At 57.5% G+C, this 26,186-nt stretch overlaps 1 protein-coding gene across 2 annotated transcripts; it reads right to left on the bottom strand.

The window, feature by feature from the left end:
• Positions 1–25,094, bottom strand: RIPK4 (receptor interacting serine/threonine kinase 4). Of its 2 annotated transcripts, none has more exons than XM_029213665.1 (8): positions 24,870–25,094; positions 15,612–15,903; positions 9,888–10,036; positions 8,206–8,255; positions 6,547–6,705; positions 5,678–5,781; positions 4,172–4,433; positions 1–2,441 (listed from the first exon to the last, which is right to left on the bottom strand). In XM_029213665.1, the coding sequence occupies exons 1-8, from the start codon at positions 25,049–25,051 to the stop codon at positions 1,282–1,284; spliced, it is 2,358 nt and encodes a 785-aa protein (XP_029069498.1). In that variant the 5' UTR covers positions 25,052–25,094; the 3' UTR covers positions 1–1,281. The 2 variants fall into 2 exon arrangements, with proteins under 2 accessions (XP_029069498.1, XP_029069499.1); XM_029213666.1 differs by lacking the exon at positions 24,870–25,094 and adding an exon at positions 20,089–20,243.
• Positions 25,095–26,186: the final 1,092 nt, after the last annotated feature.

The following is a 26,186-nucleotide window of genomic DNA, read 5'->3' as shown; positions in this document are numbered from 1 at the left end:
AGAGAACTTAGCTTTATTGACATCAAACAGAAGTTTTTTTCTTCCACGTGTTCCACATACAACAGTAGCACAACACATTAAAAGCACAAGGCATATTAAAACATAGCCAGTTCTAAGCAGTCCGGATATTTCCTGTCACAGAAAAGAAGTATCCTGCCCACAGATCCATATTAACATACATGGTACGTTAACATCAATCTCTGTTTCACACACCAGTCCAAAGGGCATGTTTGCATACAGGGTCGGGTCCTGCAGCAAGCTGACTCTAATCGTAGTATTGGGGGGCGGGTGCGTGTGGGACACAGGTGACAACAAAAGAACGGGGTTTTTACATCCAAGACCGTGAGGCTGTCTCCTGGAGCTGACTTGGGGGGTCACACCCCAAAAGCTGAGGCCCCTGCAAAGAGTAGCCGTTTGTAAAGCAGGTCAGAAACCCCCTTGGAGACCCTAAAACAGCACCACTCGGCCCAAACCGCTACCCTGCCAAGACTGACGGCTGAAAACGGTGAGGAAGGTGGTCCATCCAACTAGCTAACGCTGTTCTGAGTCCGAGACCGAGGCCGTCAGTCAGTTTTTCTTGACTTTCAGACACTTGACTCTAAAGTTCAAACATTTTCTGCAACGAGAAATGAATTAGGGCAGGTAGCACTCATGGCACACGTGTGTGGCCACCCACGAGGACTGAGTGACAGACAAATCTGGGTATGAAAGGGCTGGTGAGATGACTGTTTTTGCTTTAAAAACCAACCACCAGTTCACACTCGTTGCGCAGAAGGCGGACTATCCAATGAGATGAAAGTTTTTAACGGATCTAAAGCGACAGCTGACACCGTTCATCTGTTAAAGATATTCTTCCGGAGAACAAGAATTCCACGAAAGCCTTCTGGAACAGGCTTCTTTGCCTGCCGCTGCAAATGGAGAGAAAAGACGCAGCTCTTCCTGCACACCAGCCTTCCCAGCCGCAGGTGGCTCCGCTCACGACGGGGTGGGGGGGCTCACGGCCCTGTCACCGAGGGACCGACGGCAGGAGCGAGGGGTGCAGCCAAATGCCTCCGACCCACTGTCCCTCCGACACCGGGCACACCCGTGGGCAGTGGTCACGCACGCTCTGATCAACCTCGTCGGGAGGGTGCGCAGGTGACGCCCAAGCAGACGCCGGCGCGAATCCCGAGTCAGCGGCCACCTGCCTCTCGAAGGCATCCCGCAGGCCGCGGACGGGGCGAGCGGAGCACGGCGCGGGGACAGGAACCCCGCGGGGGCCCCGTCTCCGGGGGCGGCAGGCTAGGTCTTGCTTCGCCGGAGGAGCGCGGCGGAGGGGCCGGGGCCGCCCTGGAACTTGAGGCTCTGCAGGTTGACGTGGGCCCCGTGTCTGAGCAGCGTCTCCACCGTCTTGGCGTGCCGGCCCCGGGCGGCCAGGTGCAGCGCGCTGAGCCCCTGCTCGTCAGACAGGTCACGCACGTCGGCGCTGACTAGCTCCGCCACCACCTCCGAGTGCCCGCCGGCGGCGGCCAGGTGCAGCGCCGTCTGGCGGCGGGGCCCCCGGGCCAGCACGTCGGCCCGCTCCTCCACCAGCAGCCTGACGGTCGCCAGGTGCCCACCGCGGGCGGCCAGGTGCAGCGCGGTGCAGCCCTCAGCCGTCACGGCCTCCCTGCGGGCGCCCCGGTGCAGGAGCAACCTGGCGGTGCTCGTGTGCCCCGTCTCCGCGGCCACGTGCAGGGGCGTCTGCGCCAGCAGGCCGCAGACGTTGACGTCGGAGTGCAGGTCGATGAGGACGCGGGCCACGCGGTAGTGCCCGCGCTGGGCGGCCAGGTGCAGGGGCGTCCTCCCGTCCAGCGTCCGGGCGTCCACGCTCACCCCCGGCTGCTTGGCCAGCAGCTTGACGACGGGCAGGTGGCCCTGCCAGGCGGCGTAGTGCAACGGCACCCAGGCGTCCCTGCCCGGCAGGCCCGCGCCCACGCCACGGCGCAGCAGGGCGCGCACGACGCTCTCCCGGCCGTGCTGGCAGGCCACGTGCATGGGCGTCCGGCCCTCGCAGTCGGCCGCGTGCACGGAGGCGTTCTTCTCCAGCAGCAGCCGCGTGCTGCCCTCGTCCCCGTTCTGGGCCGCGAAGTGCAGGGCCGTCCACTGGTCCTCGTCCGCGGCATTGACGCTGACCTTCCGGGCCAGCAGGAGCTCCACGACGCCCCGCACCCGCTTCTCCACGGCCACGTGGAGCGGGGTGGAGCCCTTCCTGTTGGTGAGATTGGGGTTGGCGTTGTTAAGTAGCAGCCACTTGACGCAGTCTTCCTGCCCAGCCTGCACGGCCAGGTGCAGCAGGCTGGCACCACCGTCCAGGACCAGGTCGACGTCCTGGGGCTGCAGGATCTTCATCAACCTGCTGGTGTCCCCGTTCACGATGGCATCCACGAGCTTCTTCTTCTGGATGTCGGTGGCACCGAGATCTGCGGGGAGAGCAGGTGCAGGGGTCACGTGGGGCTGCCTCCCCGGGCCCGGCCAGTGTTTTCTACATGGCCCCCAACTCCCCGTGGCCTCCAGGCCGCTTTTTATCTGAAATCGCTTAAGTGCTGTGCTGTCCACGCTGGTTTAATTTAAGATCGAGTGGGGAGACCTTGGGCAGGGCAACGAATGTCTCCAAAGTGCTCTTCTGTCGATGTACAAAGTAAAAATCATTCTACCCATCCGGTAGGGTCGTGATTAGATAAGGGACGTACAACGCAGGCCCCAGCTGGTACTCAGAAATGGCAACACAGACCAGGCAGCAGCCCCCAACCCACCGGAGAGCTGGCAGCTCCTAGCCCAGGCCACCCCTCCAGGGCCCACCACCTGCTCCCAGCCCAACCTCCAAATGATGCCTCTTGTCTCAGCAATATCATGAAGGACGCTTTCTAGAATACCCCTTAAAGGACTGAGTCTCCCACTTTAGAAGGACTGTTATTCACGATGTAAAGGTTAAATTTAACATAAAAATCCTATTACATTGTTGGGTTCCGATTTAAATGAAACGAGACGCCCTCACATGAAACATTTTCAAGGGGCCCTGCGCAGGAGGAGGGGGCATGGGGTGTATTAAGAAAATGGAATCAGCCCAATGGGGACCTAGTGTTTTAACGCTGGCTTCTGAGATGGGCCAGTGATTGGTCCTCTCCAAGCATGAAGATGTCACTTGAGGGTAGCAGGCCCCGAGAGAAACTTCTACATCTTTCTCTGTGGGAGACGGGTGCTTCTTTCTTTTCAGCCTCATCGCCGGCTGCTAACCTCCAGGCCAGCCAGGCCTTCCCCACCTCTGCACCTCTGTAAGGAGTTTCCTCAACCCTAAGTGCCCCCTTTCATCCCAAATATTCCACTCTAAAAATTCCAGGAGGTCCACGGCATCTAGGAAAAGTCCTCATTCCAGGAAGAACTCCCCGATTCCCCAGGAAAAACAAGTTCCCCTTCCTCCTGGGGTCTGTACCCTTCCCGCGCCCCTCTGGCCACCCCTGCACTGTAGCCCTAAGTGTGAGCAGGAATATTTTCCTCACGGAAAGGAAACCTCGTACGCCATCCCCACAGGCAGCAACGAGGGGGCTGTAGTTAGCACCAGGCTCCCACCCAAGGGCCAGCACCTGGGACAGGGCAGGGGCAGGGGAAAGCACCTTCTAGACAGAAAACCCAAGGTATATAAACAGGACCAGGGAGTCACAACCTCGAAGGACAGTTTGCCCATCAAATTGCACGGCTATGGTAAATGGGAGTGCACGAATAAGAAGGAATGGGGGTGTTTTCCCCTCACCGTCTGGGAAAGGGGGTACACGGCTGACATTACAAGAGAGAGGGGTCTCCAGGGAGAGGGGTTCCATACATCCACTGGGCTCCCTGATGCAACTCGAGTTCTTCAACCTGCAAACCGGAGGTCAGCCCCTGCATGCTGGGCTGGCACGGGTGAGACCCACCCGCACAGCCAGGGGTGTGACTCAGCCCTCTTACATCTAAGTGACACCTGCTCGGCCCACGTGCATCTCTGCATTTGCACTGACGCCCAAACCCAATCAGTGAAGGGCTGCAGAAAACACAGGAGAGCTACCGTGAGGTCAGGAAACCGGACGCCTGATCCCGTTCAGTTGCTCACTCTCTGTCCGGCCCCCCGGGCCCCCAGTTAAGCGCATTATTTCCCAGGGATGGGCCCTCCACTCACCGCCCGCTGAAGACTCCCGCTCGAAGGACAAGGACAGCGACCCTCTGGAGGAGAAGGCAGAATCCACCGAGGACACCCCTGACAGCCTCTTGCCGCTGCTCGCCGACGGAAGTTTGCATGCGGAGGAGCTGCGGCCGAGCTCTTCCGGGCCCTCGAGGGTCTGGGAGATGCCCGAGTCTAGCTGGGACAGCAGCTCGGAGAGGCTGTAGTCATTGTCAAAGGTCGGGGCAGAGGCTCGCTTGAGCGGGGTGGCCACGGGCGCCTGCAGAGAGAGCACACGGAGGGGATGAGGCTCCATCCGTGACCTGACGGGGCGGGCGGAGGAGGTGGGGAACACGTGGGTCCCCTGTGAGCCATGCAGGGAGTTTAACTCCCGTTATCATGGCTCTAGGGGGCCCAGAGACCCTGTGCTGGGTCCACCCGGCGGGAGGACATGGTAAGAAAAGACGACGATGGGGACGGAATGCCCGTCACCATGCTGGGCCCCATCTGCGCAGTGACGTGGCCCTGAGTTATCCGGACAAGATGTGAATAAGCTGCAGGAGGTGAAACTTGTGTGCTGGCCGTGTCCACCCAGGACGGGTCAGCGCTGATACGAAACGGAGGAGGAGATGGGCTGGGGTCCTAACAACCTGCCACCCTCCCCGGAGCTGTGCGAGTCTAGCTGGGGGGCCGCATGTGTACAAGGGTGGGGGGCAGGGGCCGAGCTACAGGGACAGCACAGCACTCCACCCCAACCCATCCTAACGGGCCCTTCCGAGGGCCCCCTCCTGCCCGGCCGCGAGAAACGCAGGTTGTGCCGAGGGGTTAGAATCTGCAGGTGACTCGTGATTCTTCCCGGTTCCCGCCCACCTGTCCCCAAATCTTCCCTCTCCTCGGGAACCGGTGGCCTGGTGCACCGAGTCACACGCACGCGCTGGGCCTTTCTTCCCCTTATGGGGGTGGTGGGGACCGGGTCACCTTCCCTGCCCCTCTGCCCTCTGACCTCATGCACACGCCCCTTCCTGCTCAGACAGCAGACACACCATAAATGCTTACTTATCTCCCGGCCTTACAGCACAGCCTGGGATGATAACACCAGATATCACCCAATAAAGTTAGTTTAGCAGGCTCCACTTTACAAGCCTTATTACCTGAAAGGTATTTATTTAGTTAGCATAGTTAGAATTTATCACATCTTACCTAACCTGTGTGGCACTCATAAAACAAAACGTTTATAGGCAGTTAGAAAGTGGACAGATCCCCAGCCTCGAGGTGCAAAAAGACCCCTAGACCCCCAGAGCCCAGACCCCCTCCCCAATCTGGCCTGCAGGCTTCCGAGGCCAGCTCACCAAGGCAGCAAGCTTGAGGCTGAGCAGCCAGGGGCAGGGGCAGGGGCAGGGGGACGGCCCAAGCCTCAGAACAGGGGGCGAGTGGTCCAGGCTGGCAGGACATTTGCAGAAAAGAGAGACTCAACCCCCGAAGCCAAGTTAGGGGCAACCAGGCCCCTGGGAGGGTCCCCGTTACCTCAGCCTCGGCCTCAGGTGGGTTTCTCACATCTGCGTCTGGAGTCGTCTCTTTCACCTCATCATCAGGTTTTTCACACAGGTCCTCGGTTTCAGAAGTGATTTCTTTGGGGGACAAAACACAAAAGGGTATATCGCCTCGACACTGACTCACACAAATGCTCTACTTAAACGTGTGACCTCGGGCCGGGACAGAAGAGGCAGCACCTGCAGGGTCCAGCCTCTTGACCGGTCAGCATTGCGGCCTCCCAGGCTGCTGGCCCCCGGCCAAGCTCTCGGCAACCCCGCAGGGGTCCCCATCGGCAACCACAGGCAGGGTCTGGCCAGACTCCAAGCAGGAGCCACTGAGGCCCCGTTTCCCCAAGAAGCCAGACCCGCCGGAGCGCGTACCCCGACGGCCCGGCTGCCAGCTCCTGGCGAGAGGCTCCCACCGCATTCACGCTGGTTTCCCCATACGCTTTAAACGTCGTGATCAATTTCAAGTGCGTCAGGATCACTCTCCTAACCAAAGGACACAGCCGTTCCCCAGGGACAAGGCGCCATGAGAAATGCAAAGAAAGCCGCAGGCCAGAGGTCGCATCGTCCCTAAAAGATGCATTGCTGCATCTGAACCTGCAACGCCAAGAGGAGGCTGCTGAGGGCAGCGGGCCACAGCCAGGGGTGCACAGCTGGAGCTGACCACGTGGCTCCAGCCTCCTCGCCCCAGTCACAGGCAGGGGCCACAGGCGGGCACAGCCTGCGGGTGCCGGGCTCGCCCTGGCGCTCCTGTCTCTGGACAGCCTCCCCTGTCCCGGCCGTCGACTCCGTCACCTGGGACAGCGGCACGACCCTCAAGCAGCAATACTCCGGGCACCCTCTGGAGGCACTCACCTTGGAAGCTGGGCCGCTCCCGGGGGTCCCCGTGCCAGCACCTCTGCATGAGGCGCAGGAGACTCTCGCAGGTGCGAGGCCTGGGTCTGCAGACAGGCGGCAGCTCGGGGCGGTGGCCCTTCACCACTTTCACCATGATGTGCAGGATGTTCTTCTCATCTGCAAAGGGCAGGTGCACAAGTCAGGGCAGCTCCGTGGGGCTGAGGCAGGATTTCTTATCTTCGGGAGGAGTGACAACCGTAGGAAAGTTTGGGGCACGTCACCACCACCCGCCCAGGAGACACGGTATTTCCTCTTCAAAGCACAGAGCGTTCTGTAATCCTCAACCTTGCAGGGCACATCCGTCCTGTGTTTTCCAGGTTTTAGAAACTATCTGTGATCTACCAAATGGAATCACTGCCTTGTATCACAGAGCAGGTCTTTCTGGGCATCAAACTCAAAGGAAAACCAAGTTCAAAGGAGAAGAATATGGAACGAGATCGGTTCCAAAGGGGCCCACGCCCACCAAAGGGAAGAACGCTGGTAAGCCACGGAGTCACATTGCCCAACCCCAAGTGGTCCAAACTGCCCTGCAGTGACGAAAAAGTCCTCCTGAATTTCTACCCCAAAGCGCAGGCCCCCGGCGGCCCGAGCGACAGTGCCACCTGGCCACGCTGAAAAGAATCCAGACCACGGACCTCCACCGAGGAGGAGATGGCAGGGAGACAGGGTAACAACGTACAGACAAAACCCTGCAAAAGACCTGGGGGCCACGTGCTGACTCCGATCTGCGTTCTTAGATCTTTTTGGTCAGACCAGAAAAGAGTGTGTAGCCCAGGTACTTGACTTTTCCAATAAACCGAGTCAAGGTACCGAAACCTCGGGGCCAGAAATCAGCACGGTGGGTGCCTGGCAAGGGGGAGGAAACCCACAGCCCTCGGGCCGGGTGTGCTGACCCGGGGAGCATCCACCTAACGATTCTGGAGGCTGGTTGCCCCACAATGGGAATACACTTCACATGACCAAACTGTACACTTCAAAACGGTTCAGATGGTCATTTTTAAGTGATGTGTGTTTTACGATCAAAAATTAGAAAATTAAAAAAATATGTATCTGGAAATCACTACAACGGACAAACCTACAGAGACAGAAAGTAGATTAGTGGTCAACAGGGGCTGGGGTGCAGGGAAGGGAGTGACTGCCTAAGCAGCCTGGGGTTTCCTTTGGGGGTGATGGAATGTTCTAGAACCAGACGGTGGTGACGACTGTACAGCACTGTGAATGCACTTAATGCCACAATGTACAGTTTAAATGGTTAAAATGATAAATTTTATGTTACATGTATTATATCACACACACAAAAGAATGAGCTAGTACCTAACAAGAGTCACTGAACAGACCCCATCAGATCCGTGCCTTTCCCCGTATGTGAGCTGCACGGCAGAGCGCCTTGTCGGCATATATGAAAGCCTGTGATGAGGTGGGCCGTGGGTCTCTGTGCGGACCTGCTGGGCAGGACAAGGCAGCCCTGCTCCCCACCAGACGGCCCGCCAGCACCACGGCCCAGAGCGGCCCCGACTGTGATCCGCAGGCACTTCTGACACAGAGAAAGGACCACAGAGCACGCCCTCCACTGCTCAGGGAGAGGCAGCTGCATCACCCCTAGACATGTCCACTCACCTGCAAACGGCTTCTTCTGCGTGAGCACGCCCCAGATCACGATGGCAAAGCTGGAAGGGAAGAGGCATGTCAGTGTCTGCGTGCCGGAGCCTCAAGTAAAGCCAGAGGCCCCAAACACAGCAACGAGCTTGAGGAAGTCCACCCCAGAACCTTCGAGAGACTCTGAGACAGAGAGGGGACACCAAGGTATCTTTCATGCAGTTTTTTAAGTGGGCAAATACTCTTACTGTGGAACAAGGCATGTGGAAAGCTCAAATGTCAGACAACAGACAAAACTCCATCAACTGAACTGTCAGTCCCAACAGCAGGAGGGGTTCCCGAAGGGACCGCCACCCTGTCCCTGGACCGTCAGCTCGAGGGGAGAACGGCGGAGTCTGCTTCTTTCACACCATCTTCCTGCAAACACTGGGCCTCAAAATACCGACTACAGCTCTGGGTGTCTCGAGCCCACTGACGTCATGTGAGGGCGTGGAAAAGATGAGGGGGCTCCGGCTGAACCTCCCAGAGCCCTTTTTGGTTGTTAGAAATTATATATACTTGTGTGTAATATATATATATGTGTGTGTGTGTGTTACCTTTATATCATTTATATATTAATTATATATATATGATTACTCTGGATATACCCCGAAAGAGCTCAATCTGGTAAAACTGAAAAAATAAAAACAGAATCAGAAGTCCAAGCACTGAGCTACCAGCCTGCACCGGGTTAAGGGCAGCTGTTTAGGAAAGGCAAGAAGTCCCCATTGAAAAGTAATTGAAATCTACAAGTTCAAAAGTTGAAACTCTCAACTCCGAAATAAACAGAGAATCTTATTCTCCCCAAACCCTACAGGCAGGTGCCCAGCGCCCAGTGCACCACTCCCCGACAGACGTCCTGCTCAAAGCCCAGCAAAGCACGTGCACGGGCGGCTACGGTCAAACCAGTCGGCCAGGACTCCAGGCGGTGGCCGTGACCCAAAGGCGGGGCTCAGGGTGACAGTCACCGCGTGTGAGACAAGAACCACAATGAGGGGTTTACGTGCCTGCTGGCACCCGCCCTCCTGCTTTCCTTCTCCGAGAAGTCTGAGTGATTAAGACCTTTACCATATGGGAAAGGAAGGCGCCAAATGATTCACGACTGCTCTCCAGCACAGAAATCCCCGGTGCCAGTTTGTGAACAGCCTCTAGGGTGTCTGTGCTCCTGTCACGCGTAAGTGACGTTAGGAAGTGTGAGTTCCGGGCCACAGGGGACTGGATTCTGGAGCCTGAATCCACACGCAGACAGACACAGAGACCACTTGAAGTAGCAGCTTCTCTCAGCAGACAAGCTATAGAGCCCATGTTCCCTACATCCTACAAACACCAAAGCTTTCACGGTGTGGGAGCTGCCCGTCCGGTTGCATAACCGGCTCTAACTGACACCAACCACTAACGTTCTCCATCCTGGGCCAGCAGCGCTCACAGCAGAGCACTCCCTCTTGTAAGCCAGTCCTGGGGTAGCCCGTACCCTCCACCTAAAAGCCCTTTTCCTTTGGACTGAACCTCTTATCTGGTGGCACCCTCCACCTAAAAGCCCTTTCCTTTGGACTGAACCTCTTATCTGGCGGCACGGAGGAGCCCCTGGCCAAGCCCCCCTGCAGAGCACGAGGAATCCAGGTGCGGAGCCCCTGGCGGCCTGGGGCTGCGCGCCTGACACACACCTGTACACGTCGTGCTTGGTGTCGAAGAGCCGGCTCTTCTCCCGGATACGCTCAGGAGGAAGGTAGGCGATGGTGCCGAAAAGGCCGTCCATGCTGAGGTCCTGCGAGTGGGACAGCCCGTTGCACTTGGCTAGCCCGAAGTCGGAGATCTGCAACGCAGCGGCGGGAAGGAGCTCGTCAGGCTTGGCTGGCAGCTTGCTGAGTGAGGCAGCCGGCAGCCGGGGTTGCTGATTCGGGACGTTTTATCAGCATGCCCTCCCCCAGGACCCTGGCAACGTCGGGGGCAGGGGCGGTACCCCACCCCCACCCCCAGCTGAGCAGGTGCGGAATCGGCACCACGGCTCTCACATCACCTGCGCTCCCCGGCGCAGGCGGGAAGGCCCAGCCAGCCTGGGAAGAACCATGCCTGAAACCATTAGGAGCTTGATGGACAGGGGAAAAGACTACACTTGAAGGAAGGAATTCACTGGCAGAAGGAAGGCAAGGGAGGGGGCGCCCTCAGAGGCAAAGCAGTTACGCAGTCGCACAGCTGGGCCGGCGGGCACGTAGCAGCTGCCCTCTTCAAAGGGAAATGCGCCATCAGAAGCCCTTTAAAGCGAGCAAAACACAACCTGCCAACCTCGGCGGGGCCTCTGTCCTCCACCTGGAACGTTCTAGGAACAGACACCTGCTGGCTCCAAACACAATACCCAAACGACAGGTGTGACATACATCCCCTCCGCCGCAGGGCCCACCGGCCCAAGGGGCACCTGGACCCAGCAGCTTGGGCCCCATACACCTCTACCTCCGCGTCTCCTTAGGCCAAGGCGTCCTGAAGGCTCAGGGGAACCCACAAGGGGGAAGTCACTGCGGGGCGCCCGCCCTCCCCCCTGCAACCCGGGGTGTGAATCAGAGCCCTCAGAGGCGGTGAAACGCTGTGTGGGATTAGGCCACACTCTCTGGCATTAAGGGACTCAGGATCCACGTGGAAAACGGCCCCTTCATAAATTCTCCTCCGAGGCGCGTGGGTTTTTCTAAGCCTTCTAATTAACTCCGGGCTCCCCTCAAACACACCTCTGGAGTGATGGGAAATGCGGCTGAGTCAGGCCTTTAGTTCTGGGCTCACCTGCCCACAAGGTGAGCCAGGGGCCTGGGGTCATCACCACTGAGCAGGGCGAGTTTAGGACTGGGGACTCGCTCCTTCAAGGGGTCTCTGACCACATCTGCGGGGGGGGGGCGTGGGGGATGGGAAGAAAGCCTGTGACACTGGACCCGGCCCCCACTTCTGCAGTCAGGCTCTGCCCGGTGGGGGGGGCGTGGGTCCACACGAGTGAGGCCGGCCTGGCCATTTCGGGGTCCCCAGCAGCGGTCCATTCTCTGACCTCCAAGAAACTTTCCACTCGGGAAAGGGAAGTGCCAGTTCCCCAGAACGAACCCATCACCCCAACCCTGCAGCTCGGGACCGGGGACAGAGCAACGCAAGGTAGCAGGTGGACGAGCGGGAAAGTTTCAGTACCAAACTCCCAGCAGTGTGGACGTGTCAGATTCAGGACTGAGGACAGACGGGGATGCAGGGATCCTGGCACCTGGTGCCCAACCCCCATGTTGGCAGCCTTTTCTTCTTATTTCTGCTGTTTTCAGGTACAGCCAGCTGCTTCAAGATACACACTTGACGAAAAGAAAATAAGCCTAAATTCTACGTAAAACCTCCGGCATCAAAAGGCAAGCTCAGAAATGAGAATTCTCTGATGGCCACCGACCCTCCGGCCCACAGGATTTCTCCACCTGCTCTTTCTCACCTGTCCTGCCCAGGGAGGGCCTGCCTCGTCTGTCCCCGGGTTCCCAGACAGCAGGACAGTGTGGCAATCCCTGAGAACAGCAAGCGCCCTATAATTTACAAACGAACCCGCACTTAGCGTCCGCCTCGGTACTGCCCAGAGCCAGTGCTCACAGGGGCCCCCGAGACATGGCCCTTCCCCTGCCGGGCCCAGCTGGATGAGACTAACAGAGACTAACAAAGGGCCGGGTCAGGGCCGTGCCACCTTGGACTGAAAGGCCATTCTGGACCACAGAGAACAGGACCCTGGGTATCCAGCCCTCTGAATACAGCCTGGTCTGGGCAAAGTGGGCCCCAAGTATAGCTTGAGATTTTAAATCGAGTTATTCCATTATCAACTTGAAATGCATTTACTACTGTCACTAAAATTAATATTTTAGTAGTGATATTTAGCATACTTAATATTAACCTCACATATTAACTTAATATTAAAGTGTCTTGAATACACTTTCCAAAAACAGGTGGTTGCTGTGAAATTTTCAGTTCCAGTCATCCTACGTATGGACAAAAAAATGTAGCCTCCAGGGACCAAGGGAAGGGGATGGAGTGACAACTTAGGATCTTATTTCAAGATTCCAGATTAAAGTTGTATTGCCAAAAATAACCATCAACTAAAAACTGCCCAGAAATCGAGCGGCCGACTTAGAACCTCAGATGAGGCTCCCGCTGAGTTGTTCCTGAGGATGAAAAAAACGCATCCTGTGAATATATTTTCTGCCTGTTTGGGGCTGTGCAGGGTGACTGCCCACCTGGGTAAGGAGTCACAGGGCTTCCCTGGTGGCGCAGTGGTTAGGAATCTGCCTGGCAACGCAGGGGACACGGGTTCGAGCCCTGGTCCGGGAAGATCCCACATGCCGCCGAACAGCTAAGCCCGTGCACCACAGCCACTGAGCCTGCGCTCTAGAGCCCGCGAGCCACAACTACTGAGCCCGCGAGCCACAACTACTGAGCCCACGTGCCTAGAGCCCGTGCTCTGCATCAAGAGAAGCCACCGCAATGAGAAGCCCGCGCACCGCAACGAAGAGTAGCCCCCGCTCGCCACAGCTAGAGAGAGCCCGTGTGCAGCAGCAACGAAGACCCAGCACAGCCATCAATCCATCAATCGGTAAATTTATTTATTTATTTAAAAAAAAAAAGGAGTCACAGAAGTGCATTCCCCACCTTTGGGAAAGAGGGGCTGGTGGCCTGGCCACCTCCTCGGAGCTGCAGTGTCCCCTCCCTTCCTGTCAGTGGAGACTGCTCCCAGCCACCCCAGGTCCTTATTAACAAGCCCCTTGGTCCTTTAAGGAATGTTCACCCACTTCCTAAAACTGCCACGAAGTGCCAGGCCTGCCAAGCCCGGGGTTGACAAGCGGAGGAGGAAGAAAGCGCTCAAAGCAAGGAGCCCTGGGAGCCAACGCAGAAACGACCACAAGGACATCAGCCCCGAGTGCCAGCGAGCGGCACTCAGCGCCCTACTGGGCGGGCGTTAGGTCCTACTGTGTACCCAGCACCGGGGACCATCCCTGGACGCAGGTCTGCATCCCAGCATGGACAGGACAGGAGGAGACTATGTGCTGGCCACTCCCGGCACCCAGAGCACCAGCCCTCGCCGAGCACGCCCACAGGCCAGGCGAGGAGTCCCCCAGCAACAGGGCCACCACCCCACCTGCCAGGGACAGAGCGCGCGAGGGCTGTGCTGCCGAGGAGGACGTCACCGTGGTCCTCAAAGGGCGGGCCTCCTGCCCCAAACATCCCACATGGCTGCTAGGAGAGCGGCCCGGATGGTGGGAAGGGAGTGAGCTGAGATACAGGCCCAGTTGGGCCAACTGTACTCCGTGACTCTGAAAAGACCGCTCAAAGGGATGGGGTGCAATCAGTGGGGTCTCCCTAAGAAAGGCACGTTCTATTACAATGGCATCTCAGCATCCTTAAAGACGAGTGGAAGGCCTCCCCACACCCTGTACCCTAATCCAACTATGCCTCCTGCTTCTACTGCCCCTAAAAACCCAGAACTTGCCGTGACTTTTCTTGGGTTGCTTCCTCCTCCAAAAGGCCCTTCTGCAGGTGCCCCCACTCCTGACTGGTCCTCTCCGAAGACCAGTCCCATCCAGTGACACCCTCACCCGAGCTGGAGTTCCAGGGACTCCTCTCCCACTGCACCCCCAGGGGCTGTCTGGACACCTACCGCCCGCTACCCCCTCTGCCCTCGTGCGCCACTGCGTGCCACCCGTGATGTCTGTGAGCATCTCATGTACGGCAGTGGGGCGGGTGGGAGACCAAGGGCTCCAGGGCCGCAGAACCAGGTTCTAACCTCTGCTCAACCACATACAGCTGGACAACACTGGCCCTCGATTTAACCCCTCTGAGCCTCGGCTTAGCAGGAGCCACCGTCCACTCGAAACCTCCCCTGGCAGACGGGGCAGCTCCCAGAGACAGGGCCTTTGCGCACAGTGGGGACCCATCCTCACCTCCCCTTGCTTGTGCTCATTCAAGTTTGAGATCAAAGGTTTCACTCTGACTTGGTGCCCACGGACCCCACGCTGGTCGTCACAACTCTGCAATGCTCGTCGGGGACAGAGTCCATATGTGAAGCCAGCACCCCAACCAGAAGGAAACAGGACTGCAGGGATGCTAGAACTCAGGAAGGCTGGGAACCACCCACTTGTTGTTTGTTCCCTCAATTCCCCGCTTCACTTTAGCGGGAGGGTACTTCCAGCTTCTGATAAAATCTCATTCTCGAAGGACACGGCCTAAGGACACCTTGTCGTTAAGTGTACGACGTGGAAACTGATTCCCCCACCGGCCACAGGCTGGCTCAGCCAGAGTGCTGCGCCTGCTGCAGAGTCGGGGTGCAGGGGGGTGGCTGTGTGCGTACCCCCGGGCCCAGCCCTCCTTCCACGGCGCCGAGGAGCCGGAGGGGACCCCGGCCACGGCGTGTGGCCCTTCCTGACCCGCCCTCCTGAGGGACAGGGTGACCTCAGCAGGTGGGCGAGCCTAGAACCCATGTCACTGAGTGGGAAAGCCACGGCTAGTGCCCCCCACGGTGCGACACGATGGCCCTCCAAGGGAGAGACATCTTCAAAGAAACACAAACCTACCACACTAACAAGGGCCAATTCCAAGGGGACGGCACCCGATTTTAGTTATATTATCCCTCGTGCTTTTCTGCTTTATAAACTTATCAAAAAAAAAAGATCAGGGCTTCCCTGGTGGCGCAGTGGTAGAGAGTCCGCCTGCCGATGCAGGGGACACGGGTTCGTGCCCCGGTCCGGGAAGATCCCACATGCCGCGGAGCGGCTGGGCCCGTGAGCCATGGCCGCTGAGCCTGCGCGTCTGGAACCTGTGCTCCGCAACGGGAGAGGCCACAACAGTGAGAGGCCCGCGTACCGCAAAAAAAAAAAAAAAATCAGAACTCACAGGCGTTGAAGGAAGAGAACAGAATGAGTCCCTCCAGGGCCCCTCTCCACAGCACGCCACAGCCCCCAGTTCCGAGCACCCCGAGACTCCCATCACCCTGAGCCTGGGAGCCACCAAGGGGAAACAGGCTGACCCAGCCCCACACGGAGACGGCCGAGCCGAGGTCCGCTTCCCAATCTGATTGTGTAAGAGGGCCAGTGAGACCGGAATCCACAAATCCACAGCCTCTTTTTCCGGGGTGCCCAGAACCTAGAGTCCTGATCCAGGACTTGGGGGAGTGACCCTTGTTCATAAGAGTCCATTTTCCAGTTACACATCTGTGGCGTTTATACCAGCCACACATGGCAAGACTGGGGATCCTGATGCTGAGAGAGGCCTCTGCTTTGAGTTCTTTCCCGCAAGGGAACCACCTCCTCTTCGGCCCTCTCGCTGGCCCTGAGGTTCCAGCCCCGCGGCTCCCCACCCAGGGCATCCATCACTCTGGCCACCTGGTCCCCTCACGTCCTTACCTTGACGTGGTAGTGGGCGTCCAGCAGGATGTTGGCGGGCTTGAGGTCCAGGTGGAGGAGAGGCGGGGCCATGCAGTGCAGGAAGTTCATGCCCACGGCCGTCTCGTGGATGATGCGGAAGCGCAGGTCCCAGGGCAGCGGCTCGGAGGCCAGCAGCTTCTCCAGGGAGCCTGTCTCCATGTACTCCATGACCAGGCCCACGGGCTCCTGGCAGATGCCGTACACGGGCAGGATGTAACGGAACTTGGCCATCTCCATCTTCTTGGCTTCCTCCAGAAGTTCCATGCGCTCCCTGGAAAAGTTCAAAGACGTGAGGAATGTGTGCACAGTGGTCACCTGGCCACAGGCACAGGCACTGTGGCCAGGAGATAAGCAGCTCCACACGGCTGAGAAAATTACTAAAATGCACGTACATATGTGTACAAGTGCACGTATGTGTGCGTGCGCACACACACACACACACACACACAGAGCTCACTGTAATGTCACATATTAAATTCTAGGCCTTCCCATGTCTTCAGTCCATGGTTATTCAAACGCATCTACGCGTCGTGGGGTTGTTGTAAGCAGGGAGGAGAGAGACTGCAATCATTACCTGAAAACCCTCAGGTAGCACTGAGCCAATGCAGGCTCCGAGCTTCAGATGACGAGGCCGACACTCACAATCCCTTCTCTTGGGATGACGGAAGGGACGTTTAGGTTTGACCAAAAGCTTTAACGAATTATCCATCCAAAGAGCCCAGCCCCCTTCTTTGTGAAGCCCATCACTCTGGCTGGCCCCATCATTCCTAAACCCTAACCCCACACTGCAATTAACGGAGCCTGGTCTAAAGCAGGGTCTGCAGACCGCTGCCCAAGAGCCACCTTCTTTTTAAAACCATTACTTAAACTGCAGTAAAATGTACGTAACATACTGTCTGTCGCCGTAACCATCCACAAGTGTGCAATTCACGGGCATCACATCCGTTCACGACGTTGTGCAACCAAGACCACGCACTCCACCCAAAACTTCGTCTTCATCCCAACAAAAACTCTGGACGCACTCAACAGGAACCCCTCCTTCCAGGCCCCGCTCCCACCCTCTCTTCCACTTTCCGTCTATGAATCTGCCTGCTCTAGGGATCTCACATACGTGGGATCGTGTAACACCCGTCCTTTAGTAACTGGCTTATTTCACGCGTCATATGTTGTCCAGGTCCATCCACGCTGTAGCACAAACCAAAACGTCACTCCTCTTATGGCTGAACATTATTCCATTGTATGAACATACGCATTGTGTTTATCTGCTCCTCTGCCAATGGCCAAGACCCTTGGGTCGTTTTCACCTTCCGGTTACTGTGACTAATGCTGTACATTTATACACACCGGTGTTCAAGTCCCTGCTTTCAACTCCTTTGGATACGCGCCGAGGCGGAGAGTTGCCTGGTCACGTACTGCTTCAGTGTTTAACCTTTTGGGCGACTACCAAGCTGCTGTCCACAGCCAGCCCCTGTTCTGTAAAGAAACTGACTGCATGGCAGTCTCACCCATGCACGTCCAGCGGGGCGGAGGCTGTCTCCGCCCTCGCGGCAGAGATGCGCAGCTGCAACGCAGACCCCGTGGCCTGCAGAGCCTCAAAGGTCTACTCTGCCCTTCACGGAAAGTCTGCCAACCCCCGGTCTAAGGTCACTTCCTGGTGCAGCCTTTACAGACTAGTATCCAGGGCCTTGGTCGGTGTCAGCGTGATGGGTCAAAGTCTCAGAGTGCATTCAGGAGAAGAGGCCAAATCCCACAAGGACAAGGTCTGGCCTGTTCTCAAACATGGCCACCGTAGAAAGCACCCGGGGAGATGGCTGAAACGCAGACTCCCGGGCTCCGCTCCTGGAGAACAGGCTCTAGGTGGGTGCCAGGAACCTGCTTTCTAGGAAGCTCCTGAAGGAAGAGTCTAGAACCACACAGCCTATGGGAGCTGGGAACTGAGGCAGGAAGCAGCCGGGGCGGCCTCAGGGACCCCCAACCCCCTGCCAGAGAATGCAGATTCCCACACAAGCCCCCCGGCCCATGACCCAGGATGGCTCCGTTCCCACCACGGGGGCTCTTCCGGAGCTTGGGTGCACCTGCCCGCCCCAGTGCGCCTGCGCCTGCTTCCCAGCCTCCTGGAGAGTCAGAAACTACCACGGAAATGAGGCTGCTTCCTACTGATCTGACCTCCTCTCTGAGACCGCAGCTCACTCCCAGGCCTCCTTTACAGGTATGAAAACACTTCCCAGGGAGGAGGCCACCTGCAAGGAGGAACCACGCCGCACTGTTTACCAAGGTCTGCAGCACCCAGCTCTGCCTGCGGTGGGCTCAGCTGGACAGGACCACAGCACCCCTGCCCGCGCGTCCAGCCCCTGCATATGGGAGGGGGGTTCCCGCCCCTCCGCCCTCCCCCAGGTGAGCGCTGGCCAAGGCGGGTGTCTCAGGGAGAGGATCCCTGGGTGCAGACCAGTGGTTCTCCCCTGGGGGGACTTTGCCTCCGGGGGACATCGGGCACCGCCGCTGGCATCCAGCGGGTAGAGGCCAGGAGTGCCACCCTGCACCTTGCAGCACACAGGACAGGCCCCGGGCAAAGACTTACCCAGCCCCAAAGGCCAAGAGTTAAGCCTGACAACCACTGGAACAGAGCTCACGCATTTTCAGCCAAATTTAAAATAAACCATTAAAGGGATTTCCCTGGAGGTCCAGTGGTTAAGACTCCGCACTTCCACTGCAGGGGGTGCCGGTTCGATTCCTGCTTGAGGAGCTAGGATCCCTCATGCCCATGCCGTGCGGCCAAAAGAAAATTTTTTAAATAAACCACTACAGTCTGGAATTACCCACCTAAGTACTCCCAGGAATTACTTTAATTTTAATCTGCGTCCAATTAAAATTCATTTATTAATAAGTATTTACTGAGCACCCTCTACATGTTAGAACTGAGGACGAAAGAGACCCCTTCCTTGCGCCTTCAGGGTATTTACCTTGTAGGGGAGAAGGTGGAAAATCACCCCTAAAAAAAAGAAGTGTAGTTGAAAATCCAAGTTCTCTGAGGGGGAAGTACAGGGACCTGGGGATGTTTAATAAAGGGGGTCCCTGACTCAGGTGGGCAGAGGGCAGCAGCGAGGGCTCGTAAGGTCTCAGTCCCATTCCTACACCAGAGCCCCAGGCTGGAAGCAGCAGGGGCGGAGCGGCCACGAGGCACTCAGGGTGGTCACCGGGGCCCTGGCTACCAGAAGTGCAGAGAGAGGAAGCTGGTGGGTGCAGGGCCCATTTTCGAGGGAGAATCATTAAGGCCTGGTGACCGACTGGACGTGGAGAAGAGGGAGGTAGCAAGGATGACCCTAGACATCTACTGGGAATCACTGGGTGGCTCCCCATTTATGGAATCAGCAGGAGTGGGGCAGGCAGGGGGCAAGGGGGTCAAGACTTTGGCTCTGAACAGGCTCAAGGAGCAAAAGAATCCCCCTGGCGTCAGGAAAGTGCGACAGGTATCAGGAGTGAATCATGACATGACTATAGGACAAAACTGAGCTCAGCATGACATGTGCTCTCTTAGCACTCTGGTCAAAGATCCAATGAATGGAAAACACGATGTCCACAAGAGCCCCCGTGGGGGTCCCCGGGCCGGGCTGAAGAGGGGGTTCAGGTGCCTGGCCCAGGCCGGCCAGCGCCGGCTACAGCCACAGTGCTTGCTGGGTTCCAGGGTGACATGCAGGCAGACCCCAGCGCTGTGCCCGGTCCCGAGGGACATCTGAAAGAGGAAAGGGCTGCATCAAGCAACATTTCAAATAAGGGTAGTCATTTAAGGAGAGAAAACGGCACCCTCGGGCCCATCTCCTTTCTCCTCCCCGGGGGGAAGACCTCACGTCGCCTACACTAACCAGTTCAACTGCACTCCTGACACTCTCTCCCGAGCTGTCGCGGCGGGGATCAGTACCGCTGCCGCTCTGTTTCCTATTTTAAGAAGCAGTTTTGCGACCTGTCTGGTCCCACTGCCTTTATTCTCTGTTAAAGTGGCCGCTGTGCCACCGCTCCCCACCAGCGTGAGTCCAGCACACTGCGCCCATGTGGCCCTGGCACGGGTCCGGCCGCAGGATGGACAGAGACCCGCTTCCGCCCGGAGACCACGGGAGGATCCCTCCAGGCCCGCAGGCTTCCAGGCACTACAGGTTCCGGAGTTACAGGCCGGCCACTCACAAGGATGGCTTTTTTCCGCTTTCAGCAGACGTTCTGAGACGCAGCCGGACCGACAGCTGAGGAGGATGTCGATGACGCTGAAGCTGGAGGTGTCGTTAAGTGAGGCTCCATTCGCCCAAAGGGCTGCATGTGTCAGAGCCAGGTGACTTCTGACAGCTGAGCTCACTAGACTCGGGAGAGCAGCTGGCGGGAGAGCCCCGCCCCAGTGCACCCAGGTCAGCAGGTTTGCGGCTCTCTCCCCTGCCCCAGGCCCTCCCCACCGCACTGAGAGCCCATTTACCTTAGTTTAAAAAAGGAGGGGGGGAGTGAGCCACTGCAGCTGTCTGCTCCAGAAAGCTGGCCACAGCCGGAATGTTCTCAGACAGCCCGCACCCTTTCCGGAAGCAACACCAGGCAGCTCGGTCCCGCGGACCACGCATCCCAGGACAGCTCGTGGAGGACGGCCAGCTATCCTGGAAGATAAGGCCTCGTTTCCAGGACAAATCACCTTCTCCGCGACAGCTCAATCAGAAATGCCTAAGAGCCGAGGACCCCGCCATGGCTGCATCCCTGGGGCGAGGAAGGAGGTCCCGGGATCACCCAGCAGGGGGTTCCAGGGGACCCCCCCCACCCCAGGGAGCCCCTCACTCAGGCCTGGGGAGTGGGTTGGCCGGGCCCCCTAACCACCCTCTTTGGTAGCGTTCAGAAGGGTCGGCACAAAAAATGTTCATCCCGTTTACATTCTAGTAACCACTGAGCCGAAATCCAAGCCACCCCATCCTCTAGGCCTTTCTTCAGCTGCCCCTAGGATACCCTCCAGTGCCCACTGCCCCCAGCTCCGCAGCTGGCAGCACCACCAATTCCATAAGCCTGGGCTGGGCCCTCTCCGGGCACTGCTGGAGGAGGCGGGAAGGTGCCTCCCACCCAGAGTGAAGCCATCACTGTGTCAATTATTTTTTTTTAATATATTTTCCTCGAAGCGGTGTTCCCGGTTTATGCCCACAACAGCACAAGGGAACTGGAGATGGATATACTGTGATGACTATTATCACTTTAGCACCTGAGCGATTTTCAAGCCAGTCCCAGAGCCCAGGTGCGGGAGGGGGGCCGGGGGGCTGCAGGAGCCCAGCCTCCTCACAGCCACACCGTCAGCATCAAATCCCACGCCACCCGGTGACAAGTGACCTTCCAGGCCACCCGAGTCCACGGACATCAGTTTTCATTCATACAACCTAAGAATGGTGACGTGCTAAGAGCGTGTCTACAATTAGGCACAATTCAGTGGGGCTGGCGTCGTATTTCTCCTCTGTAATCATTCCCATCACACCTCCTTTCTCCCATTTGGGGAAGGGTTGCTAATTCAGTTTCCCAGCAGGAATGGGGACAGCACCCCTGCCCCGCCCCTCTTGGTCGGAGATGGAAAATCTAGGCATTAACAGGACCAAGTCGGGGTAAAATTTGTTAAAGACACTTTATCCACAGCACTTACATCCATTCAATGTTTCTTCCCAATTGAGGCTGGCCAAAGCATATCTCCCCCACCCCAGGGAGGGCATCGGGGTAGGGAGAGATATGAGGAATCTCACCAGACTGATTATTTCTAAAGGACACTTTCTGGAGAAGCAGTGGGGTTCTCCTCCAGGCTCCGCCACAAATTCCAAAGACATCCAGCGGGCGAGGGAAGCTTTCCGGAGGCATGTACCTTGGAAGGGGGAGAAAACGGGCCCTGGGACAGGCCTGCTGAAAGAGGAGTAGCAGGAAACTACGGGAAGAGGGAAAAGGGTCGGGCTATAGGGAAGGGTGCCCTGTAACAAAGTGCTCCTCAGAGGGAGAAACCTGGGAACCACTTGTGGGAAAAGGCAGCAGGAAAAATGGTTTAATCATTTGTTACTGATGCCTCCCAGCCAGGCCTTCTCACTGCGCACCAATCCATTTATGTCCCCAGGGAGCCTGCGAGGGGTTCCCACACTGCTATTTTTAAAACTGACAAGAACCGGGCTTGTCCAATTGTCAGCTCTGTGCTTACAAACCCGGGGTTTGCTCGGGCTCGCCCTGACTAGCCGCGGCCGAGCTCAGTTATCCTGGGCTTCCTCTGAGCCAGGGGCTGGGGGCCGGAGGAACGGGCCTCCAAGGCTTAGTTCTCACCTAAATGGGAATGCCCCCCCCCCCCCAGCTAGACTCCGGCCAAACCCTCGTGATCCCCTAATGAGGGTCAGCCAGGGTGGCTACACGTCCCCCCAAAGCTCCCAGATGTGCCCGTAAGGAGAGCGAGTGCAGATCAATGGGGTGTCACTTGGGAACTCCCTGGGGGTGCCTCTTGGAAGCCCCTTGGCAGGTGTCTCTCTGCTCTCTGGGAACTTCAAGGGGGTGTCTGGGACTGGGCAGCCCCTGACCTTCCCCACCCAGAAGTACCTGCTCACGTGGCCTGGGGCAGCCTGCTGCTCCGAGGGCCCGGGGTGCATGCTGGGGATCAGGCCCTGCTGGGGTCAAGGGGTGGCATGAAGATTGGGGCCTGCCCGGAGGGAGAAGCAGGCGATGAAAAGGACCCACACCTGTACCGGCGGTGGGTCCCTATGTAACCAGTGCAGGAGGCCCCGGGAAAGAAAAGGTCAGGCCCTCATGGCAGGGGTGAGAGGCGCCACCCTTCAAACAGGTGAGACAAGGCTTAGCCGGGAGGGGCATGGGGCTGAGGGCTGCACCAAGGAACCCCAGTAAAATCTTATTCCCCACTCCAGGGAGCATCTTGCAAATAGAAGGGTCAAGGTGGGAGGCAGCTCATCAAAAGAGCACCGAGGCCACCTGCCAAAACCTGGGAGGATGGGGAGCGCAGCAGCCATTTCCAGGCCTGGAGGCAACGCCGCAAGGCAAGCAGCTACTTCTGCACCACAGCGGGCGTGACACAAGCGCCTAACGGGAATCTCAAGCCAGAGAGTCAGTAATGAACCTAGAAGACTCTTCTTTACAAGGAGCAGGGGTGTGACCACCGTCTCAATCAGAGAGCCCAGCTCCTGCAGCTAATGCGGAACGCCAGCCTGCCCCACCCAGCCTGGCAAAGTGCAAGAGGTGAATCTCTTCCTGTTGGGCAATGCTGACCTCTACCCAGCTGTCCAGTACATGTCACCACCTGCCTATTTGGGGCAGGGCAGGAAAGCCTTCCAGGTAAAGGACAAAAAGCTTTGCAACCAGGCAATGCAAGATCCTAAGTGGCCCGCCTCACGTGACCCCACCTCCAACTGGGCCACCCAAGAAACAAGGGCCTGGGCGCTGGAAATAACAGATCCTGAGGGTGCAGGCCGCTGCGTCAGCCTGGGGACGTGCTTGTTACTCGGCTCTTCGATACACGACGTTGGTGCTAAAACCTGCGGCTGACGAAGAAAACTTGGCCAGATGACTCCAGCAGGCAAATAAACGTCCCCGAGAGCGTGAAAATACCCACACACCGGCAAGGGTCGTGCCTCTCAGGCTCTAACTAGGGACCGGCATTCAAAGAGGTTTGGATTTCATCAAAATAGCCACGGCGCCCCTCCCAGCCTGAGAAGTTCCTGGGATCCGAGGGAGGCACAGCTTCACAAGCAGCTCCCCTTCGCAGTAGTGATATTTGCGTGACACTCGCCACCACTCTACTGAAGTTTCCAAGAGACACTGCGCTCGAGGCTTAGAGCAAAAAGCCACCAGTAGTTCTGCTGTATAACCTCCCAGGCCAGGAGGAAAACACAAAGCCACTAAGTGCGCGGGGGCTTCCTCCCCTCCGGGACCTGAGGGGGCACACGCTGCAATCCTCTGTGCACCTTAGTCCAGGGACACGCACACCACCATTCTGGGGGTGAAAAGCTGGAGTTTGGAGGCCCCAGCATTCAAGAAGCCGAGGATTAGAAACCAGGTCTCTGAGACAGCAAAGGAGCTGCTTTTCTGAGTCTGTGTCTGTTCGGGGCTGACTGTACAGGGGGCTCTCCACACAGAACACAAAACACCACACACCTTCCATGTAGAACGCAAACGTCACCAAAGGATAGGTAATTTAAATGCGCTCAACCGAAGCTTATGAATTATTAAAACGCAACCGTAAATAGTGAACACCCCTCACCCAAAAAGAGCTACTTCTCAAGACCCTCCTCCCACCCCACCCCTAAAATTATATACACAGATCACAATCCACCGACCGAATTTAACTGGGGCAGCTCCGGTCCTTTCCAACCGTCTTCTTTAACTTGAGCACCTCTGTTACCGAGGGACAGGCAGGTGGCCTCCCAGTTTGGGGATGGGGAAACTGGGGTTCAGGAGGGCACTATGGTCCAACCATAAGTGCAAGGCCGCTCCGCAGAGGCTCGGCCTCGAAATTCAGTCAGCTAAAACGACAGGGTACGGCCAGAGAGCGCTGAATGTTGGAACCTGGCACCCCGGGCCGCCTGCCGGACCCCACGGCCAGGCCCAAGCAGGGTAACGCCGACGCTCAAGTGCCCGGGCGCCGAGGAAGCCTGGCCAGGCCAAGCCAGGGCTTCCGACCGAAATAATTACCGTCTTACACCAATTTGTGCTCCAAAGTAAATTACTAAGTAAGTCGAACGGAGTCTAACTAACTCACAAAGCCCAGATCCCCACACGGCACTTTTTCTAAGCCGGGCGCAAACCGCAGCGCCCAGGTGGGTCCTGGGCGGGCCGGACGAGCCTCCGAGGGGCGCGGGTCCAAGGCGCAAGGTGAGCCCGCGACCCTGAAAATCCGGGGCTCACCGGAAGCCAGGTAACAATGCCGGGCGCTGAACACCGTCTTAGGCAAACGCGGCTTCCCGAGGCTCCCCGTAAGAGCCGCAGCCCGGGGCACCGGCGTGAGCAGTTAGACCCGGAGCTCGCCAAACCACCCCCAACGTCCCTCCGGCCAAGCAAAAGGCGCAGACCCCGCCGGGGGCTCACGGCCTCGCCCGGCGTTTGGTTCTCCTTCCGAGGCTGCTCCCGAGGCGACTCAGGTGGAGAGAACGGGAACGCCCGGAATCCAAGCACCCCGGCCCTGGCCCGCCGCCGCGCGCCGCTGTGAGGCCGGGCCCCGCCGCCAGCCCCAGCGCCGCCGCCCCCGCACGGGCCGCTGACCTGTCGTCGACGTGCAGGCTCGGCGAGCACTTGATGGCGAGCCACGTCTTCCAGTGGACGTGGCGCACCTTGTACACCTGCCCGAAGCCGCCCGAGCCGACCTTCTCCCAGCCCGCGAACTCGTCCGCGTCGAACGTGCGCAGCAGCCCCAGGGCCCACGGGCTCCGGCTCTCGCCCTCCATGGCGCGCGTCTAGCCGCAGCTCCGCGCCGCCGCGGCAGGCCAGGTGCCCAGGTGCACGCCCCGCCCACTGACGTCACGTCCGCAACGCGCCCCGCCCCCCGGGCCAGGTCGCAGCAAAACGACCCAAAGACCGGTGAGGACCCAGCGCTGTCTCCCCTTGTGCTCTGCGCGAGAAGGCGCCCGGGCGCCGCGGGCGGCTGTTGACCTGCGTGTGCGCGTGTGTGTGTTTAGATGATTGTAGAGTCATATGCAGTTGTAAAAAATAATTCACTCCGCCAAATGTTTCCCCAGTGCTATAGCTTTGCAAAACTTTGCAAAAAAAGAAAAATGTAGATACTTTGATACAATCCACCGGTCTTACTCAGATTTCCCCAATGTTGTTTGTCGTTGTCAGTGAGTAAGCAGTTCTATACAATGCGATCACCTGTGTAGGTTCGTGTATCTGTCACTACAGTCAGTTTATGGGACATTACATCACGTGAGAACCCCTCCCGTGGCCCTTTGATAACAGAACTCCCAAGCCCCGTCCGCCACTAATCTTTCTTCTATTTCTAAAATTGTGTTATTTCAAAATACATTATGTTTGCACACAGGAATCGCATAGCGTGGGAGATTTTGGAATTGGCATTTTGCACTCAGCGTAATTTCCTGGAGATCCACCTTTCGCTTTTTTACACCGAAGTTTCCACTTTGAGAGTAACATTTTTTTTTTTCCAGTTACCCCGACAGCAAATCTAAAGTGCATTCCAAAGACAGCAGGAGTTCCCGTTCTTTCCTAGAGTAGGGCTTCTTTTCACTTGTAGAACAGGCCACTTGAGAAGATGTTTTTCCACCTTTGGGAGGAAAAAAAAAAAATTCCCAGCCTGAATGCAACCTGCTCTTGGAAAGATATCTGGGTCAGAGGTCGGGAAGTGTAATTGCAAATTTCTTCTACGCCTAAAAAAACACTCATCGGTGTAGACTGTGCAGTGAAGGAAGATTTATTTTTGGCCAAATGAGATGAATAATGGGGGCAGGATGGGGGAGCATTCTAATGACGTCATCTGTATTTTTATGTTAGTCACGGAAAAGGAGAGGTTGATCTTAGCCAGCACATAGAAGCCTCAGACTCAGCTTCTACAGACCTTACCTTCCC

The sequence above is a fragment of the Monodon monoceros genome, unplaced genomic scaffold (genome assembly GCF_005190385.1).
Source record: "Monodon monoceros isolate NGI ecotype Baffin Bay Population unplaced genomic scaffold, NGI_Narwhal_1 Super_Scaffold_11, whole genome shotgun sequence".
NCBI lineage: Eukaryota > Metazoa > Chordata > Mammalia > Artiodactyla > Monodontidae > Monodon > Monodon monoceros.
The sequence above is the reverse complement of the archived record's forward strand: the minus strand, read 5'-3'. Positions and strand labels throughout refer to the sequence as shown.